We start from the raw sequence: 15,514 nt of genomic DNA on the forward strand, positions 1-15,514 counted from the left end.
AGAGGGACATGGGAAGCTGGGATCACACAAGTAGAGCAAGAAGATTCAGCTTCACAACTCTTCCAGTTAACAGTGCACCTATTTTAAAATACACTGGTTAGCACGGTGTGCTTCCTGAGGCAAGGCAGGACACAGCTGCCAAGAAGGCGGCTGTAGTTTTTTACCTGGGTAGGGCTAGAAAAAACACATTGATGAGCAGCTACCACTGGCTGAAGGAAGAGTGTGTGAAGTCTTCAGCAGATCATTTGTAACCTCCTGTGCCAAAGGAAGACAGACAGAGGATTCATACTGCCTGAACAGCTGAGATGACAGAAGATGTTGAGATGACAGCAGAGAAGAAGGTCCAGATAAGTATTTTCAACACCAGAATTTTTGGCAGTTACATTTTGCAAGAGACATGCTTTTCTGCACACGGAAGGTCTCTGTAGCACACAGAGATTAAGTCAGTCCTTCCGAACAGAGAAGCAGACAGTGCACTTATCACAACATCACTGCAGGATATACACATGTACACCCACACTCCCAGCCCTGTCACAGGTCATTGCAGGCAGATCCAACTGCTTATTCACAGGCAAGCCTCTACTCAGCACTAGGAGCCTCCCACTGTAGACTTCCGTACTGATCTCAGAGGCTTACAACTCCAATTAAATGACGGTATGATGCAGTGATTAGTGAGACACAAGTGGGAATGAACAAATTATTGACTCAACATGTCAAGCCTCAGTGACATAAGACCACAGTGAGTTCGTGACAAGGTCACACGCTGAATCAGACACAAAAAAAACCCAAATCAGCTCTGCTGCCTGGAAATCCACTTGTCTCATTACAAGGTAGCATATGGAGGGAACTTTCCAAGGGTTACTTGGATCATAAAAACTACTCCATAATGGCATGGTTCCCAAATCATTAGGATGTTTATAGAAGAAACACTGCCTAGTTATACAAGCCTTTCCCCTCTCTGAACACCCTCAGAGTGGTAGACTCCAAAAGATAATTCTAGAAATCCACAAAGTTAAAAGCAGGGCAGGTTTGGGGGGGGGGGGGGGAGATGTGTGCTAACGATACAATCTGAGCCAAATCTGCACACCTAATATACAACAAGAAAAGCAGAGGATAATGTCAGCTGATAATCCAAGGAGAACATAAAAAACCTAACCCATATGCAAATGGATTTCAGTGTATTTGTGGACACACCCTCAACTGCAGGTTAAAGCTAAAGAGATTGAGTGACGCTGTCAGGCAAATAAATGATGGATACCAGACAGCCCGTGAAAATACCCTTGAGGTGGGTGTCATCTTCCATTATAGGAGGCATTTTGCAGATTCTAGAAAAACAAAAAAACAGACTCCGCAACTCCGCATATCCTACCAAACCAATTATTTTTGATGTTAGGACACACATTTTCTCTCACAAATTGCAACACACTCCTTGAACCACAGGCTTCAATAAATACTCTAAGGATACAGGTCACCAGAGCAGATGCATTCTCAGGATAACCACAAGCTCCTTCTGTATTTAACTGGGAAGCCACACAGAGTTGTGACTGGTTACTGCAAATGTTTTCAGGACAGAAAGTTCTAGGCTTTGCCTGCTTGTCACAGCATCTTTTGGATTTTAACACCAACAGCTACAGTGAATAGCCTGTGAAGTCTGATCTGTACTAGCAGCTATGTTCACACTAAATGCAGAAAGGCACCACAGTGAATGTATAAAAGGGGACAGGCTCAGAGCAGGAGAAACGCACATCTGATGCTTCCAGTTGCACAGTGGTGGTATGTGCTCAAGTAAAGTCAGCACCCACAAAATCCAGTAAGCATCCTTCTTACTCACTCCAGCAAGAAACAAGCAGGGAATGGAGGTATCTCTGTGCTCAGCAAGTTGAACCAGGGCCACACAGTGCTACAGGGGAAACCGCTCTCCGAAACGTGGTGGTCTCAGTGCAGGCACAAGAACAAGTCTTAGAATGACTGCTCTAGCACACACCTGGAGATATCCTCAATAAATAAAGTATGTATTTTTAAAAGTTCATGCTATAGCTCTCCCATCTTTGCCCTCTTAAGAAAAAGGAGGAAAGGATTACAAAGATGTTAGTTACTAGCAACAAAAGCTACGAAATATCCTGCCAGTGTTGCTGAGTTCAAGGCCTGAGAGTATTTGGAGACAATACCACATAGACAGTCAAGACTATTGATTTGCTCCTAAGCTTAAAAAACAGCTTCCTCTGCTTCCATAGGTATAACAACCAGTTCCACACCTCAGCTAAAACATGTCATATCCAGGCAGCAGAGACAGGATCTCTCAATTTCTCCTCCTTCACCTGCCTTTATGATACGCAACAGAACACAAAGTGTACTTCATTTCCCGCCTGATTTCCTTGCACCCAATAACAAGCTTATTACGTGTGTTTCTTGTACAGATGAAGAAATGCAAGAGAGAATTCAAGTACTCAATGGAATCCCAGCACATGTGGAAACTAAGAGCCATGGGATGTATTCCCAAAGTTGTCTCCCAAGAAGCCAAAATGGTAGCCCAAGACAGGAACACTACTACACCATGGACTACACCAACCCTTAATGCAAAAAAATGCAGTAAGATAAATGCCACACAGGACTACAACCTTTCAAAATTAGAATAAAGGAAGGAAAGATTATTTAGAAGGAACCATGTGACTTAGCAGACAGAAACCCCATTTTCTGTTCAAAATACCTGTGCCTCCCCAAAGGAAAAGCAGCTCATCACAGACAAAAAAGAGGTCTCGTCTCACAAAAGCCAAACAACAGCCAACTTGTAACAAAAGACCAGTAGAAGCATCACAGCCATCAGGCTGGAACAAGGGCTGCACTTGGGTTCTGCAGAACACCTCAACAGCCTGTCTGCTCTACCGGGGCAAAGAGTCTCCCAAAGACAGCAGGAGAGCTGGCAGCCAGCGCTTCACCCAGCCAAACCTGATGCCCAACACATCTGCACTAGCAACAATAGCAATCCATCATGTTTCACATACATTAGATGGGACTTTTTAGTTGTAATAAATTGCCAATGCAACAAACAATCAACAAGGCAAAGCAATTAATAAGGGGGGTATTTTCGTTACATTAGCTGTGGCAACTAATACAAGTGGAATGAAAATCCCCTACAAAATTAGGGCAACAAAGATGACGTTTCCCTATCACAATGTACTTTATAGAAAGGCCCCTCAAACCTCAGCAGTCACATACACATGCTAGACTTACTGAATGGAGGGAGTTGGACCTGGTAAATCTGTAATTAGAAGATTTGGGAATTATATTAATCGAGTGCTGGTCTGTGCTGAGTAAAATAAAAGGATTTCACAATATAGGAATTATACAATATAGGCAAGTAGCAAATTGTTCTTTAGGCAGGGACAGTTAAGCAGACATTAAACAGCATAAAAAATGCCGTCTCTACAAAAGCTATTTATTCCTAGCCTACAGATGACTGAGAAAGAGGCAGATTGACTAGCAAGGGGCTAGGATGTCACTGTGGGCTGACACTGCTTTGCTATTTAAGCTCTCACAAGCGACTGCATTTGACAGAGATAGCTGATAATCCTCCGAAAATAACTTAACTACCAAAGAATCTAAGTCCTAGCTAATACAGGTTTTGGTTTCTGCAGCTTGTAAAAAAGCAGATTAATTCTCAGTCTAAGGAGATGATCGTACAATTCTATTCTAGAAGATATTAAAATGGGATATCTATTGTCTAGGGATGACTGAATTGCATAACTCCCTTTCTGAATATCCCTGTTTTCACTTCTACTGAGAACTTAAGTCAGCTCCCTCCCTTGCAGCAGGTCAGATGCAAGTATTACTACTACTCTCTTCTTTTAAAAAAATTAAATAATTAGGCCTGTTTTTCATAGACATATCTTGTATGAAGAGAAGTGAATCTATATGGAGCAGTCTAGGGGATACAACTCTCCTGACCAAATTCATGTAGTTTGGGTCACCCCAAACCAAAAAGAACATTTCTTGCTTCACTCATTACAAACTACTGTAGCTCAACTAAAACACAGTGAAGACAAGAACATGGAGGCTTTGGAGATGATTCCCTCCAACCACTCCATCTTCCAGGTTTCCTCTCCACACATGCAAAGCCACGTATAGCAGGAAGGAAAACTGCAAGACTTCATACTCTATCTGCTTTAACATGTCCCAGGTAGAGTGCATGGCTAAAACCATTACCCCCACCGCTGGCGGGATTCTGGCAGCACCCTTCCTGAATGTTAGAAGGGAAACATAGTAAAAATTACCCAGCCTGAAGGCCCGCTATAACTGCTGCTGGGGAGGGTCAAGGTAAGCAGCAGCTGAACACCAGCCTCCTCATGTGCATGTGTATACAGTGATTTACTGGGTACCTCTAGGCACTCAGTTCAATTTAAGGACTGGTGTTTATAGGCTCTTTGCTGTAACAATGGACTGAATCTGATGAAGTCAAACACCTGTCCAAGTACACAGGGATGCTCCAAATGTGAGAAGGGGCAGAGCAGGTATCAACCACAGGAAAAAGAGGAATTCCCAAATTCCCAGGTATTGGAATTGCTCTTGCTTAGGGAGACATTATTTCAAGTGAGCAGAATTGGGGAGAGAATATGGACAAGCCTTTGGATAAAAGGAGTATCATACATAATTGCAGATTCTCCAGTGACAACAAAATAAATTGGGAATCTTAGCAACACTGAAGGGGAAACAAAAGTTGTCACTCATGAGAAAAGTAATGATTAATTGTGGAGTCTCCTCTCTCTGTGCTTCTCACCACCATCCTATTGGGAACGCACCAGGCTCTTTCCCAGCAACAGAATTACTTCTGTAAAACATTTTTCTAGGTTGCAACACCTCTGTAACTGAAAACAGAGGCAAATGTGAGTGCTTAGTGGGACCTTTGGAACCCCAGCTGTGAAGACTCATTAACTGTAAGTATATTTTTGCAGATGCACAGCCCTGAATCTGACTCATGACTCTCCTCCCATGACAGCAAGACTTGAGATTCAGGTGAAAAGGCTTCAGATAACTGGCAAACTAGGAGGAAGAAGGCAGCACAGAGGAGACTTATGGGATGTAGTGAAGGAAGGGGGATTAATTGCTTGATCGTTTTTCTTGAGTGATCCATCATCTGCAGTGCCAAGGCACAGGGAGGGTGGTGCGAGATAGGAATTTATGTTTTACCTAACAAATTTTATGCATCTTGTTCTTGTATGGTGGACAACAGCTCTAGGCTCAAGTATCAGGTCAGAGTAAAGGCTCCCTTCGGGTACTTATTCACTGGGGATTTAAGCCATTTTGCACTTTTAAGGACTGGAAACGTTCAGATTTACCAGGTGCAACTGCACATAGGGTAGTCCTCGTGTTTGCAGCTGCCAAAGGACAGGATAGATACGGGGGAGATGCACAATTAAGAATCTCTCCCACACACAAGGCATACAGAAAAGTGGAGTTTGCAAGTCATGGTTGACTCAGAGCTGCATACAAGAGGCCTCACCTACAGTCACGTGTGTATGTGTGTGTGCATGCACAGCTGGGGGAGGCATTTAATGCTAGCAGAGATCTTTCCAACTGGATTTCAGTGTGCGTACAAAAGCATCAGGGCCAAAACCTGCATTAGGAGTATGTCAGCCATCAGTCTCTGACTCTAGCCTGTGTGCCAACATATGCTTGGGAGGAGGGCAGACCACTTGATGTCCAGCAGCTCTTTCACACTGGCATTTCTAAGCCTTTTACAAATTTCTGGAAACAACATTTAAACCACAATGTTGTGTATTATACAAGAACAGGTCTTCCTGTTGAATAGTTCAAAAAACCTCATTGGCTTTCCACCACCCCACCAAAAAATTTTTTTAAAATCTTCTAGCAGCATTGACCGAAGTTTAAAGCAACCTGGTTGGCTTCCATGCATCCGATGGCCTCTTCCAAGAGTGAAAACTCCACGCAGACATAGCCATAGTCGTAACCTGGGGACAGCATTTAAATACAGACGGGAGTCATGTTAGTGCCTTGTCATAAAGAAAGCCACATTAAATATTCAATTTCCCTTCCCCTCCAATGACAAACCCTCTAACCACCACCCCTCTACTCCAGAATGAAAAGGAGAGAAATCAGGGACTAACTAGATGATGATTAACTGTGCAGCTTATCACAAATGTTACTAGTACAGTGTTCCCACTTCCCCTTACACAACCCAGTGACAGGCACACCCTTCCTTAGGGAAAGAAATAATTGCCTTTTTGTTTTTTTAAAGGCATAGTGATTTTCCATTGCTAGTTTCACATTCTGTGCTACCTTGGAGGCAGTACTCTCCAAAGCAAGTGTCGATCAGTCATTTCAGAGTACCTTGCTGCAAATGTATTTTACATGAATAGTCAGCATTTTAATTGGGCAATATTTCAGAAAGAACTAACACGATTCCTTTGCCTTTGCTATTTTCCTTCAACACCTGCTTACTTTTAAAGTCCAATCCCTTGTATTACAATAGAGCGCAGTGGAGCAGGAATGAGAACTCCAACTTTCTCATTTTGGAATAGATGTTATTGCACATGTAACAAGAGGGTGTGGGAGCTTAAGTTTAGATGCAAGAAACTAGAGAGCCCTTACTCTCCTCACTCCTTGGAAGGCTGTCATCTCAGTCAGTGGCAGGAGGGACCCACTGATTCAACTGTGTACTCCAGATACCTGCACTGAAATGTTATGTCCCACAGTGAAGTACAGGGTGAACACTACAGAAGCTAAGACCATCCTAAGAGCCATCCTTGATGTTGAAACTATGTCCAAGAACTGAAGTGCTGAGGAACAACCTAAAGTCACAACCTCACCCCTCACATGCCAAGGCCACCTCACTCCAAAACAGTGCTTTCCAGATGATCACGGACTGAGATGCTTCTACACGGGCAAACAGCAAGAGGAAAGGCTTGGTTCCCTCCTCCTGCTGCATTTTTGGCTAGTTAGGAGCAAGAGAAAAGCCAGTCTGCATGTGGATTGTACCATTTTAGGCACCTAGCTGTCCTGGTGAAGAGCTTGTCTCCTCTCCTAAAGGCGCACATCTTAATACCAGTACCTTCAAACCAAGTATATATCTGGTTCCTATTGCTTCAGCCTCTCACCTTCCACAGGAAGGTAACTCCACACACGCTTCTTTCAGTCAAGGCTTTCCAGTCTGCTGCAAAACAACCCCCATTTCCCCCAAGCCTACGCCAAAGAATATTTGCTGCACTCTCCAATTTTTCCTTCTGTTTCTTTATCATCTTTGTACTTTGTACTCTGATGTAACCACATCAGAGACAAGCCCATACAAAACTGTTTCATCACGAAACCCTACTAATTTTTCCTTTCTTTTATTCTGAGAGCAATTTGCACACTGTTCTAACAACACAATCTTGGCTTTGCACATTTGCCTTTATAACGAGACTCCAATTTGAAACTAGCTCCTCTACCTCACACAGGAATTTATTCCCCTTCCCTATATTATTTTAGTCAATATAATTACACTAGAGGGAAATTTATCAATCTGTGTGCTTTTCAGCTCCCAGGCCAGCAGCAGGCCATCTGTGGTGGAACGCAGCTAAAGCCACTTGATATTCTTACATGAAGTGGGCACCTGGAACTAGAGGTACTGTTTCAACTGGCAGAATCAACAGAACCAAATTCACCCAGCTGTTCCCATAGCATCCATTCTGCTCTGCAGTTCCAGCCACACTGAATTATATTTTGAAAATGAAGCAGTCCTCCTCTTTACAGAAGACAGCTGCTCTCCAGGAGCAGTGCTGCCCCTTGCTGGGAGACTGTTTTGCATTCTGGGCAAACAACTCTGCTACTTTGCAGCACAGCATGCAGGCTCACACCGTACATTTTAAAGTCTTATTCAAATCCAGAACTCTAGAGTCACTTCTCTCCCTCCTGATCAGAAAAGTGCTGCATTAATGATATTTGTTAGCCTGTAAGGCTGATGATTCCTCTTCACGGAGAGGATTTTTGAAAGCTGCCATAATCAGCAAGCTAGGACCCAAGTGCTATCTTATTTCCATGTGCATTTGAAGTTAAGGGGACTCCTGACAGAAAGCAGGATTGCAGAATTTTTCACTGTATTTGCTCTACAATTAGAGGCAGTTTACACCCCAGTCCTCATGAAGTGAATGAGTGGTTTAGACATGGATTTAATCCAGCATGACACAACTGAGAGTGCAACACTGAATGTTATATATGGATACAAAAGCTAAGATGCGTGGAGGAAAGTGCTCTACAGGATCGTTCCAAGCATTACATGGAGACAGTTAAGGGGAAGACCAACCCCTTTCTCCTTGTGCACTTTCTTACCTCTGCCCTCCCCCACCAAACTCAACCCCCCAATTAGCATAGCTGCAGTAACATGTACAATGAGAACCAAAACCAGAAATGCCAAAAAGCAGCGTCAGGCCAGATGTTCAGCTCTTGTGGTCAGGTTGTGGAGGGATGCAGCATTCTGCAATTCACTATGAGCTCCCCTTGCAGACACAGCACTGAAACAGTGGTGCAAGAAGAGAGTAGCCTGGAGCCATTGCTCCACTCCAAACTGCTGATGAAGATCTTGGGGGGCTTGACACTGTCTCCTGACCCCAGATCTAGCCCTTTGCATAGATTTGACAAGCACACTCAGCATGCAAGATCTAGAATAACATCAGCCACGACAGTACAGCACCCCTGCTCTGTCCCCCTGCCCCAGGCTCCATGAAAGCATCCTTCCATTTTAGACCACAATGGAAAGGCCACTGAAATGGAGGCCTGTGCAACAATGGGGCTGCTACAGAGCACCTTCAAAATGCAATGTTTGCTGCTTTTCCACAATCTGTAATAACCACATTACCCAGAGCACAATGCTTGAAACAAAACCAAGTGACTTGAGGCTGGTTCTTAAGGGGAAGCAGCTATAGACTTCTGCCACCAACTGTCATGCCTCTTCCCTGACTCCTCTGTAGGGCTGGTTCAGTTGTTTGTGTCAGCTGCTGAGCTTGTATATTTTTATTTCCAAAGCCTTCACACAGTTTCCCCGTCAGAACGTGGCAATTCAGCTCCTGTTACCAGAAGCAGGGCAGAGGATTTTGACTGAGGCATGGGGCCAGGTACCTATGGCAGGACCTGGTTCAACAGGCATCCCAAGTTAAGCTGATGTCCCCTGTGAATTAAAGCTCTTGGACATTCACTGATGTTCTTCAGGTCATAATAACAAAACCAGCAAAGCAAAATCACTGCTGAAGACTACAGTGTGGTTTTTTTGACTCAAGGTGGCCTAAATTCACATGCAAGGTTTCACATGAAGATATAAATCCTGGTACCTTTTTAATTTGATCCTTTGCTTACTGATTAGTACAATACTACAGTTTCAGGATCCACAAAAAAGTAGAATGGAGTAAGAAGTGCATTATGTTTTGGCATAAGTATATGTGATCAACACAGACTCTGTCAAAAAGGGAAGAAATCAGTATTGCCCCACACACAACCTCTGAGCATGCTGCAGCACATTTATACTGTCCAAATGAACTTTCCAAGGAAACAGTCCCCCAACACTTGAACCCATCCAGTTCAAGTTCAGTTTTGGACCTAGCATAACCATAGAATATGCATGTCCTCATCTCCCACCATGTTTTAGGTCAACTGTGTAAAAGGACTTGTATCCCTTTCAACTACTTCCTCTCAGCTATGCAAGTCTACAGTATCACAGGCTGCATATGACAGGTGAAACAAGAACACATGGAGAAAGTGTACACAAAATCCAGGGGACTTCTGTTTTTCCTTATGCGCTTCTGTGAATACACAATCCTTTATGGAAGTTTCCAAAGCACACTCAGTTGTTCTCTGCACTGAAAATGGGCACAATCACTTAATACTTAGGAGTAAGGACCCATTTAGAGCTCCAGTAAGCTGCTCTGTGAACATTTGAATAAGGAATATTTTGCCTCTGAAACAGATGTGTTTTAGCGAAGTGAATTTTGACAACAAATAGTAGGTCCCTGTTAGCATGTCATGGTTTGGCTAAAAATCCTGAAAGCCTGACTTAAAATTATTGTTCTTTGGCTTCAGAAAAAAAGATCAGAGTCTTGGGATTTAAAATAAGATTTGTTTCTATATGCACACTGTTTCTAATGAACAACTGACACATAGTAATGTGTTACTTTATGATAGTTTGTTATATCAAGGATTTTAATAAAGGAAAACCATAATGTTGTTCTGAGAGGGGCTGTAAGGAGTGGGAAGACATCAAAAAAAAATCTCTGGCGTTTTAGGAGGCCAAATGAAAAGATCACGTAACAACAGCAGCCCTGTCTATGCCAAACCAAAGATACTTTTTGGAAAGAAGGCATGACGGCAACATAACTGAAGCATCCAATTCGAGAAGTGATCCAACTCCTTGATTCTAGGAATGAGCACACAGTAAGACACATTACTGCCCACCCCTACAAGCTGAATGCATTAGGTAACCTTATCACAGAATCATAGAATCATTTACATTGGAAAAGACCTTTAAGATTACCCAGTCCAACCATAAACCTAACACTGCCAAGACCACCACTAAACCATGTCCCTAAGTGCCACATCCATACGTCTAAGTCCATGGTGAACCACCATCTGCCTTCTCAAAAACAACCGCTACAAACCCCGTCTGCTGGGGTGCAATACAAACATATTCTCTCCCCTCCGGACTGGAAGGTAAGCAGATGGCCTCCTATTAAAGTAACTCTGTACTACAGGTTGCCAAAAGACACTATGCTAAACTGAACAGCTGGGCCAGCTGCAAACGCAGTGGAGGTCCCTGCATCTGCCAGATGGGGCCAAGCAGCCTGAGCAGATGATGATAATGATGGAGTCTCCATAGGCAGAGAGCTTCTCAACCATCCCAACTTCACTTGTGTTTTTTCCTGTAGGATGAGACAGAACTACCATAGAAGAACAGCATTTGGAGTTTTAGGCACTTCTAGGACTCTCAGAGATAGCACATTGAAGCACAGCCATTGCCAGCCTGCTGGAGCAAGGATATTCTTGCTGCTTGCTCTCTCCTGAGACAGCATGGCAGAGCAGAGTGCAGCTGGGAAAATCCTCCATAGAGTTTCACTCATGTTAGAGAAGAAAGTTCTACTGCTTCAAAGGCAACTACAGCATAAAGTATGGAGTGAATATGAAGAATTCCACACCCCTTGATGTGGATCCTTAAAGGAATCAGCAATCTCACACATTGACCTTTGCACAGCTCAGATAGTGGAGACATGATTTTGCACACTGTTCTCAGAGAATCTGCTATTCCTTGGTCAACAGGAAGAGCTACCTCATCCATGGGAGATTTTGGCAACGTGCCCATAACCCCACACACAAGTTCTTCTGTTTCCTCCAAGGAAAGATGCAGATGTAGGTCATCCATACTAAAAAGTTAATAACTCATCACAAGAAAATACTGGAAAACACAGGGCTTTCTCTGTATCTCTGCATTATTATAGTGTACTATTATTAGCAGCTGTAATACACTTGATGCTTCCAAAGAAGCCAGAAGCTCCTGAACATGCACAGTGGTGGCTGTATCTGTGCTTATACAGTGAGTCTTGTCATTGCAGTAAGGATGGGCAACAGCGTAGTGCCTTCTGTGGTGAGCAGAGAAAATAAAGCTGTCTGCAGAGTCTGAAAACTTGGAGGGCACCCCTGCAGCACGGCAGGGAATGGTGGCAATCTATCTATGCTAACACAAGCTCAGAAGTCAAAACCAAAAGCTCTCTCAACACCAGTCGGTGGATTCTGAGTGTTCATAAATTTGTCAGATCTCTTTACTGCGCAGATAAATTGGTATTCAGAGCTACTAAAGCTGAAGAGCTGTACCATAAAAGCTTGCTGTTGAATACTAAACAGGACAATCTGCAACAAGCCATATCCCCAATTCCTTTCAAAGGCTTAACATTTACAAGCCACACCTGGCTGCTGGGAAAAGGCCTGCCACTTCATACTGTCTCTCCGTATAAAAAAAGTACACTCTTCTGCACTCATTCATGACAGCGCTGCACAAGAGAACGGCACTGAAACCACATGATATGGAACACAGCTATATTCTGAAAGGTAGAGCACTACAGTCCATCCTTCTCCCTCCATTCAGGAGGACAAGACCCAGAAAGGACCTGCCTGAGGTGTCCCCAAAGGTGGACACAGGCAGCCCCATAAACTACAGGAACTACAACTGTCAGAGCCCCAAATGGCTGCCAACCCTTCTTGGCGCAGAAGGAGGGTAGTTTGTACACCACACAGTGGGGAGGAGGGAAAAACCCACAACACTAAGATCATATGCACTGTAGCTTTATTAAAGACGAAGTATTACATTATACTTGTATAGAAACCTGGAATCCAAGGAAGGCTGGGGCCATCACAAAACTCTGTGAGAGGACTGGAAACTGCATACATAGGAAGGTGCTGCAGACAGGAACTTGGTTTTAAAGTGCTGCTAATGTGAACGTGGTCTCCAGGACGTATAATCTGTCATTTAGCACAAATGACTCAGAAAAGCAATCAATGCAATAATGTCAGCACTCTGTGAAAACCCTTCAAGTTTAGTGCTAGAGATGCAAAAAGAGTGAGCACAGAGGATTCTGCATGTCAAAAAGGCTGTGAGCATGTTTTATGGATGAATGTGTTTGTTGCCTTTTCTGTTGAACCAGCCTTATAATCCTGAACCAAGGTTGATCACTGTCACTAACACTGACTCAAAACAGATTTGTACTTCCTATTTCCTAAGGCACCACATTCACAGATGAGGAAAGATGGGCAAGAACGCCTTTTGCTTCCAAGAGAAGTCCTTGCAAGGCTATTCTGGCTACATACAAGAATCAATTGCTTCACACAGATCAGCACTGAAGGTATCTCCCCAGCTTCTGAAAGGTGAGCTCCTCCAGACTGAAGAACTCTGCTGATGAGTGGGTGATCTGGTATTGCCTCAAGAAGAAACTCCATGTGTGCTACAGCATCTTCTTGAGCTCATGGATGATCACTTCAGCTCTCAGCAAGTGTCTGAGATCTGCATAACCTTATTCAAGGCTGACACAGTAGAGAGGACCACACAATGTTCACTGTGCAAAGCACTAAATACAGCAACAGGAGATTCTTCTTCCTCTGGTGCCTTAGCACCAGCCTTGATGGTCAGCCAAGTTGTCTTCTGTATAATCAGCACAATAAGCAAGATGCATCTCTGCGCCCCAGCATATATTAGAGACATCTCACATCAACCCACAGCACATTCTTTGTATCAAACCAGAGTATAAGCCCTTGTGGAATCTACTTCTAATCAAACTTCATTGGGTTGGTACCAAGCCCTCATCATGAGGAAGCCACTAGCTGGCCACAAATCCACCTTTCAGAGGTGTTTCCCCAAGGGCACTGCATCACTCCTGAAAAGAAACAAAAGATCTAAGTTTAGCATGGTTCTGCTGCCCACTTCCAGAAACATGCCCCCCCACTGGTACGGAGCAGCTGCTCAGCTTTCCAGCCCTAACTAAGGCTGGAAGCTGCAGCATGACAGCACCTGCGGCATGCTGGAGCTGGGGGCAAGTGCAGTATTTCACCAGTGCTTCTGACCTCCAAGAGTATTACCAGCCCAAACCCCACCTACACATACAGCTACAGTGAGGGAGCTAAGACTCAATTACTTATGGGCCAGACAAATGCACAGCCATGCCTGCTACCACAACAGGAGCTCTGCTTTAAGGGAGAAGAGATTTCAGTGCCTTGGAATGCACTCCAGCTATGGAAAATGGAGACCTTATCCCTGGTATAGACAGGTGCACCACTCAAAAAACTCTGTACCAATTTTTTATCATGAAGTGTAAGCTTCTGGCCCTTAGATTATGAATTTTAGCAAAATGCAACACTAAAGAACAGAATTTTGAATTTCAGAGGCTTCCTGAAATATTCCTGAAGCCAATGATTCACTGTTCTGACACACTAGATAGACTGCACTTGGAGGAAAAAAAAAAAGGCACCTTTTAAAGGTTTATCTAAGGGACTTATTAATATTTAACAGGGTACCAGTGTGACAGAGCTTATTGAGAGCAAGAAAGATAATCTAGCTTCTTCTAGGACTTGGTCAAGGCAGTTTGAGTTTAACAAAGGGAGGGATAAAGGGTGCAGTTCCAAGCACCCATATGGGCCAGGTCTGGAGAAATTAAAGAAAAAAATAAATGCGAGTGCAAGAAGGTGGCTAAGCAAGCAATAAAGTACATTAAGTGCCAATAGCACTTGCTAAAACAAAAGCTTTTCAAAATGGAGGAGGAAGCTGCCATTAAGTAGCTGCTAGGTTAGTCATATTTTCAGGTTACACTACATTTCCTACATGTACCTCCACCACAAGAGGATGCCTATCCTCTAGCATCAGCCACCTGTATCCATGCGGACATCCCTCTGGCCTCAAGCATTATTACTGTTCAGAAAGCTCCCTGCTCCCATCATCCCCTTTCCATGAATGCTTTTCTCCTCAGGGGTGCAGCACTGCCTTCCCACATCCACACCCAGTGTTCAAAAGTGAGTATTCAGAAGGATCAGAAGCAGGCTAACAAACCCAAATCAGTTTCTGAAGTGCTGCACTAATTTAGAGGGTACACAAAGGGGCTGGGGTAGACCTCAATGCTCCTTATGATTGCAATCCAGCTCACCTGGTCCCTCCAGGTCCGCTTCATAGAGCTCCTCTCTGCACATGCTGCTCTCCATCTTGGTCTGTGTGTCCATTCTCTACCAGGCTCTCCCAGCTCAGCAAAAACTCCTCTCAGTTCCCCACATGGGCTTGCAGAGTAAGCTAGAAAAGCTTCATGGGCTGCCAGCAATTTCTCAGGCTTGCTTTCCGTGAACAGCTTTTCCCAACTGCTGGTACTACCCCTAGCATGAATCCTGGTTGGAAAACACAGGTTCCAAGCTTGTCCCACCATGGAGTGCGTCCAGGAGAACAATTTGAACAGAAGGCTCAGAGTACGCTTCATGTTTTCACTTATTACTTGGACATCATTGCAGCATCTTTAAGGCTGAATGACTCATCATAAGCAGCCCCTTAAGATAAAGATCATTCCGTTGTGCTCTCTTCTCCAGGGCATACATGTGTGTTCAGCCAGCGTTCTGTGCACATCAGACACTCAAGATGGTATCTCAGACTTTGTTTATGTTTGACATTAGTCAGGAAAGTAGAAATAAAGCTTCATGACAATCAGGCAGGAGATAAGTTTAAAATGTGATCAAAACCAAAACCAGGACAAGGTGTGTTCATGTTAGATTCCTCGAAGGTCAAAAGGTATTGGCTTCAAGTTCCTTGCAGTCAGCACCAACACAAGTGCACATACAGTAACAGAAGAATGACAGACACTGTGCCACAGGCAGCCTGGTGCTGTTACAGGCTGCACTAACAGCTCCTCAGAGGGAGGCCCACACTGTAAAGCCAAATGAAAGCCTTGATCCCAGTGAGCAGAGACAAGTATCTTCAGACAGGACAGGGGGAGCTCACAACCTGTTACTGACAACCCCT

The 15,514-nt window shown here is 43.9% G+C and overlaps 1 protein-coding gene across 2 annotated transcripts in view; it reads right to left on the minus strand.

Moving 5' to 3' along the window:
- RBM6 (RNA binding motif protein 6) overlaps window positions 1-15,514 on the minus strand; it is a 59,345-nt gene that overhangs the window by 30,296 nt on the left and 13,535 nt on the right. For both annotated transcript variants that reach the window (XM_064454137.1, XM_064454136.1), the window contains exon 6: window positions 5,893-5,966. In XM_064454137.1, coding sequence (XP_064310207.1) covers window positions 5,893-5,966 — 74 coding nt within the window. The remainder of the gene's footprint in view (window positions 1-5,892; window positions 5,967-15,514) is intronic.

The sequence above is a fragment of the Phalacrocorax carbo genome, chromosome 6 (assembly GCF_963921805.1).
Source record: "Phalacrocorax carbo chromosome 6, bPhaCar2.1, whole genome shotgun sequence".
NCBI classification, from domain to species: domain Eukaryota; kingdom Metazoa; phylum Chordata; class Aves; order Suliformes; family Phalacrocoracidae; genus Phalacrocorax; species Phalacrocorax carbo.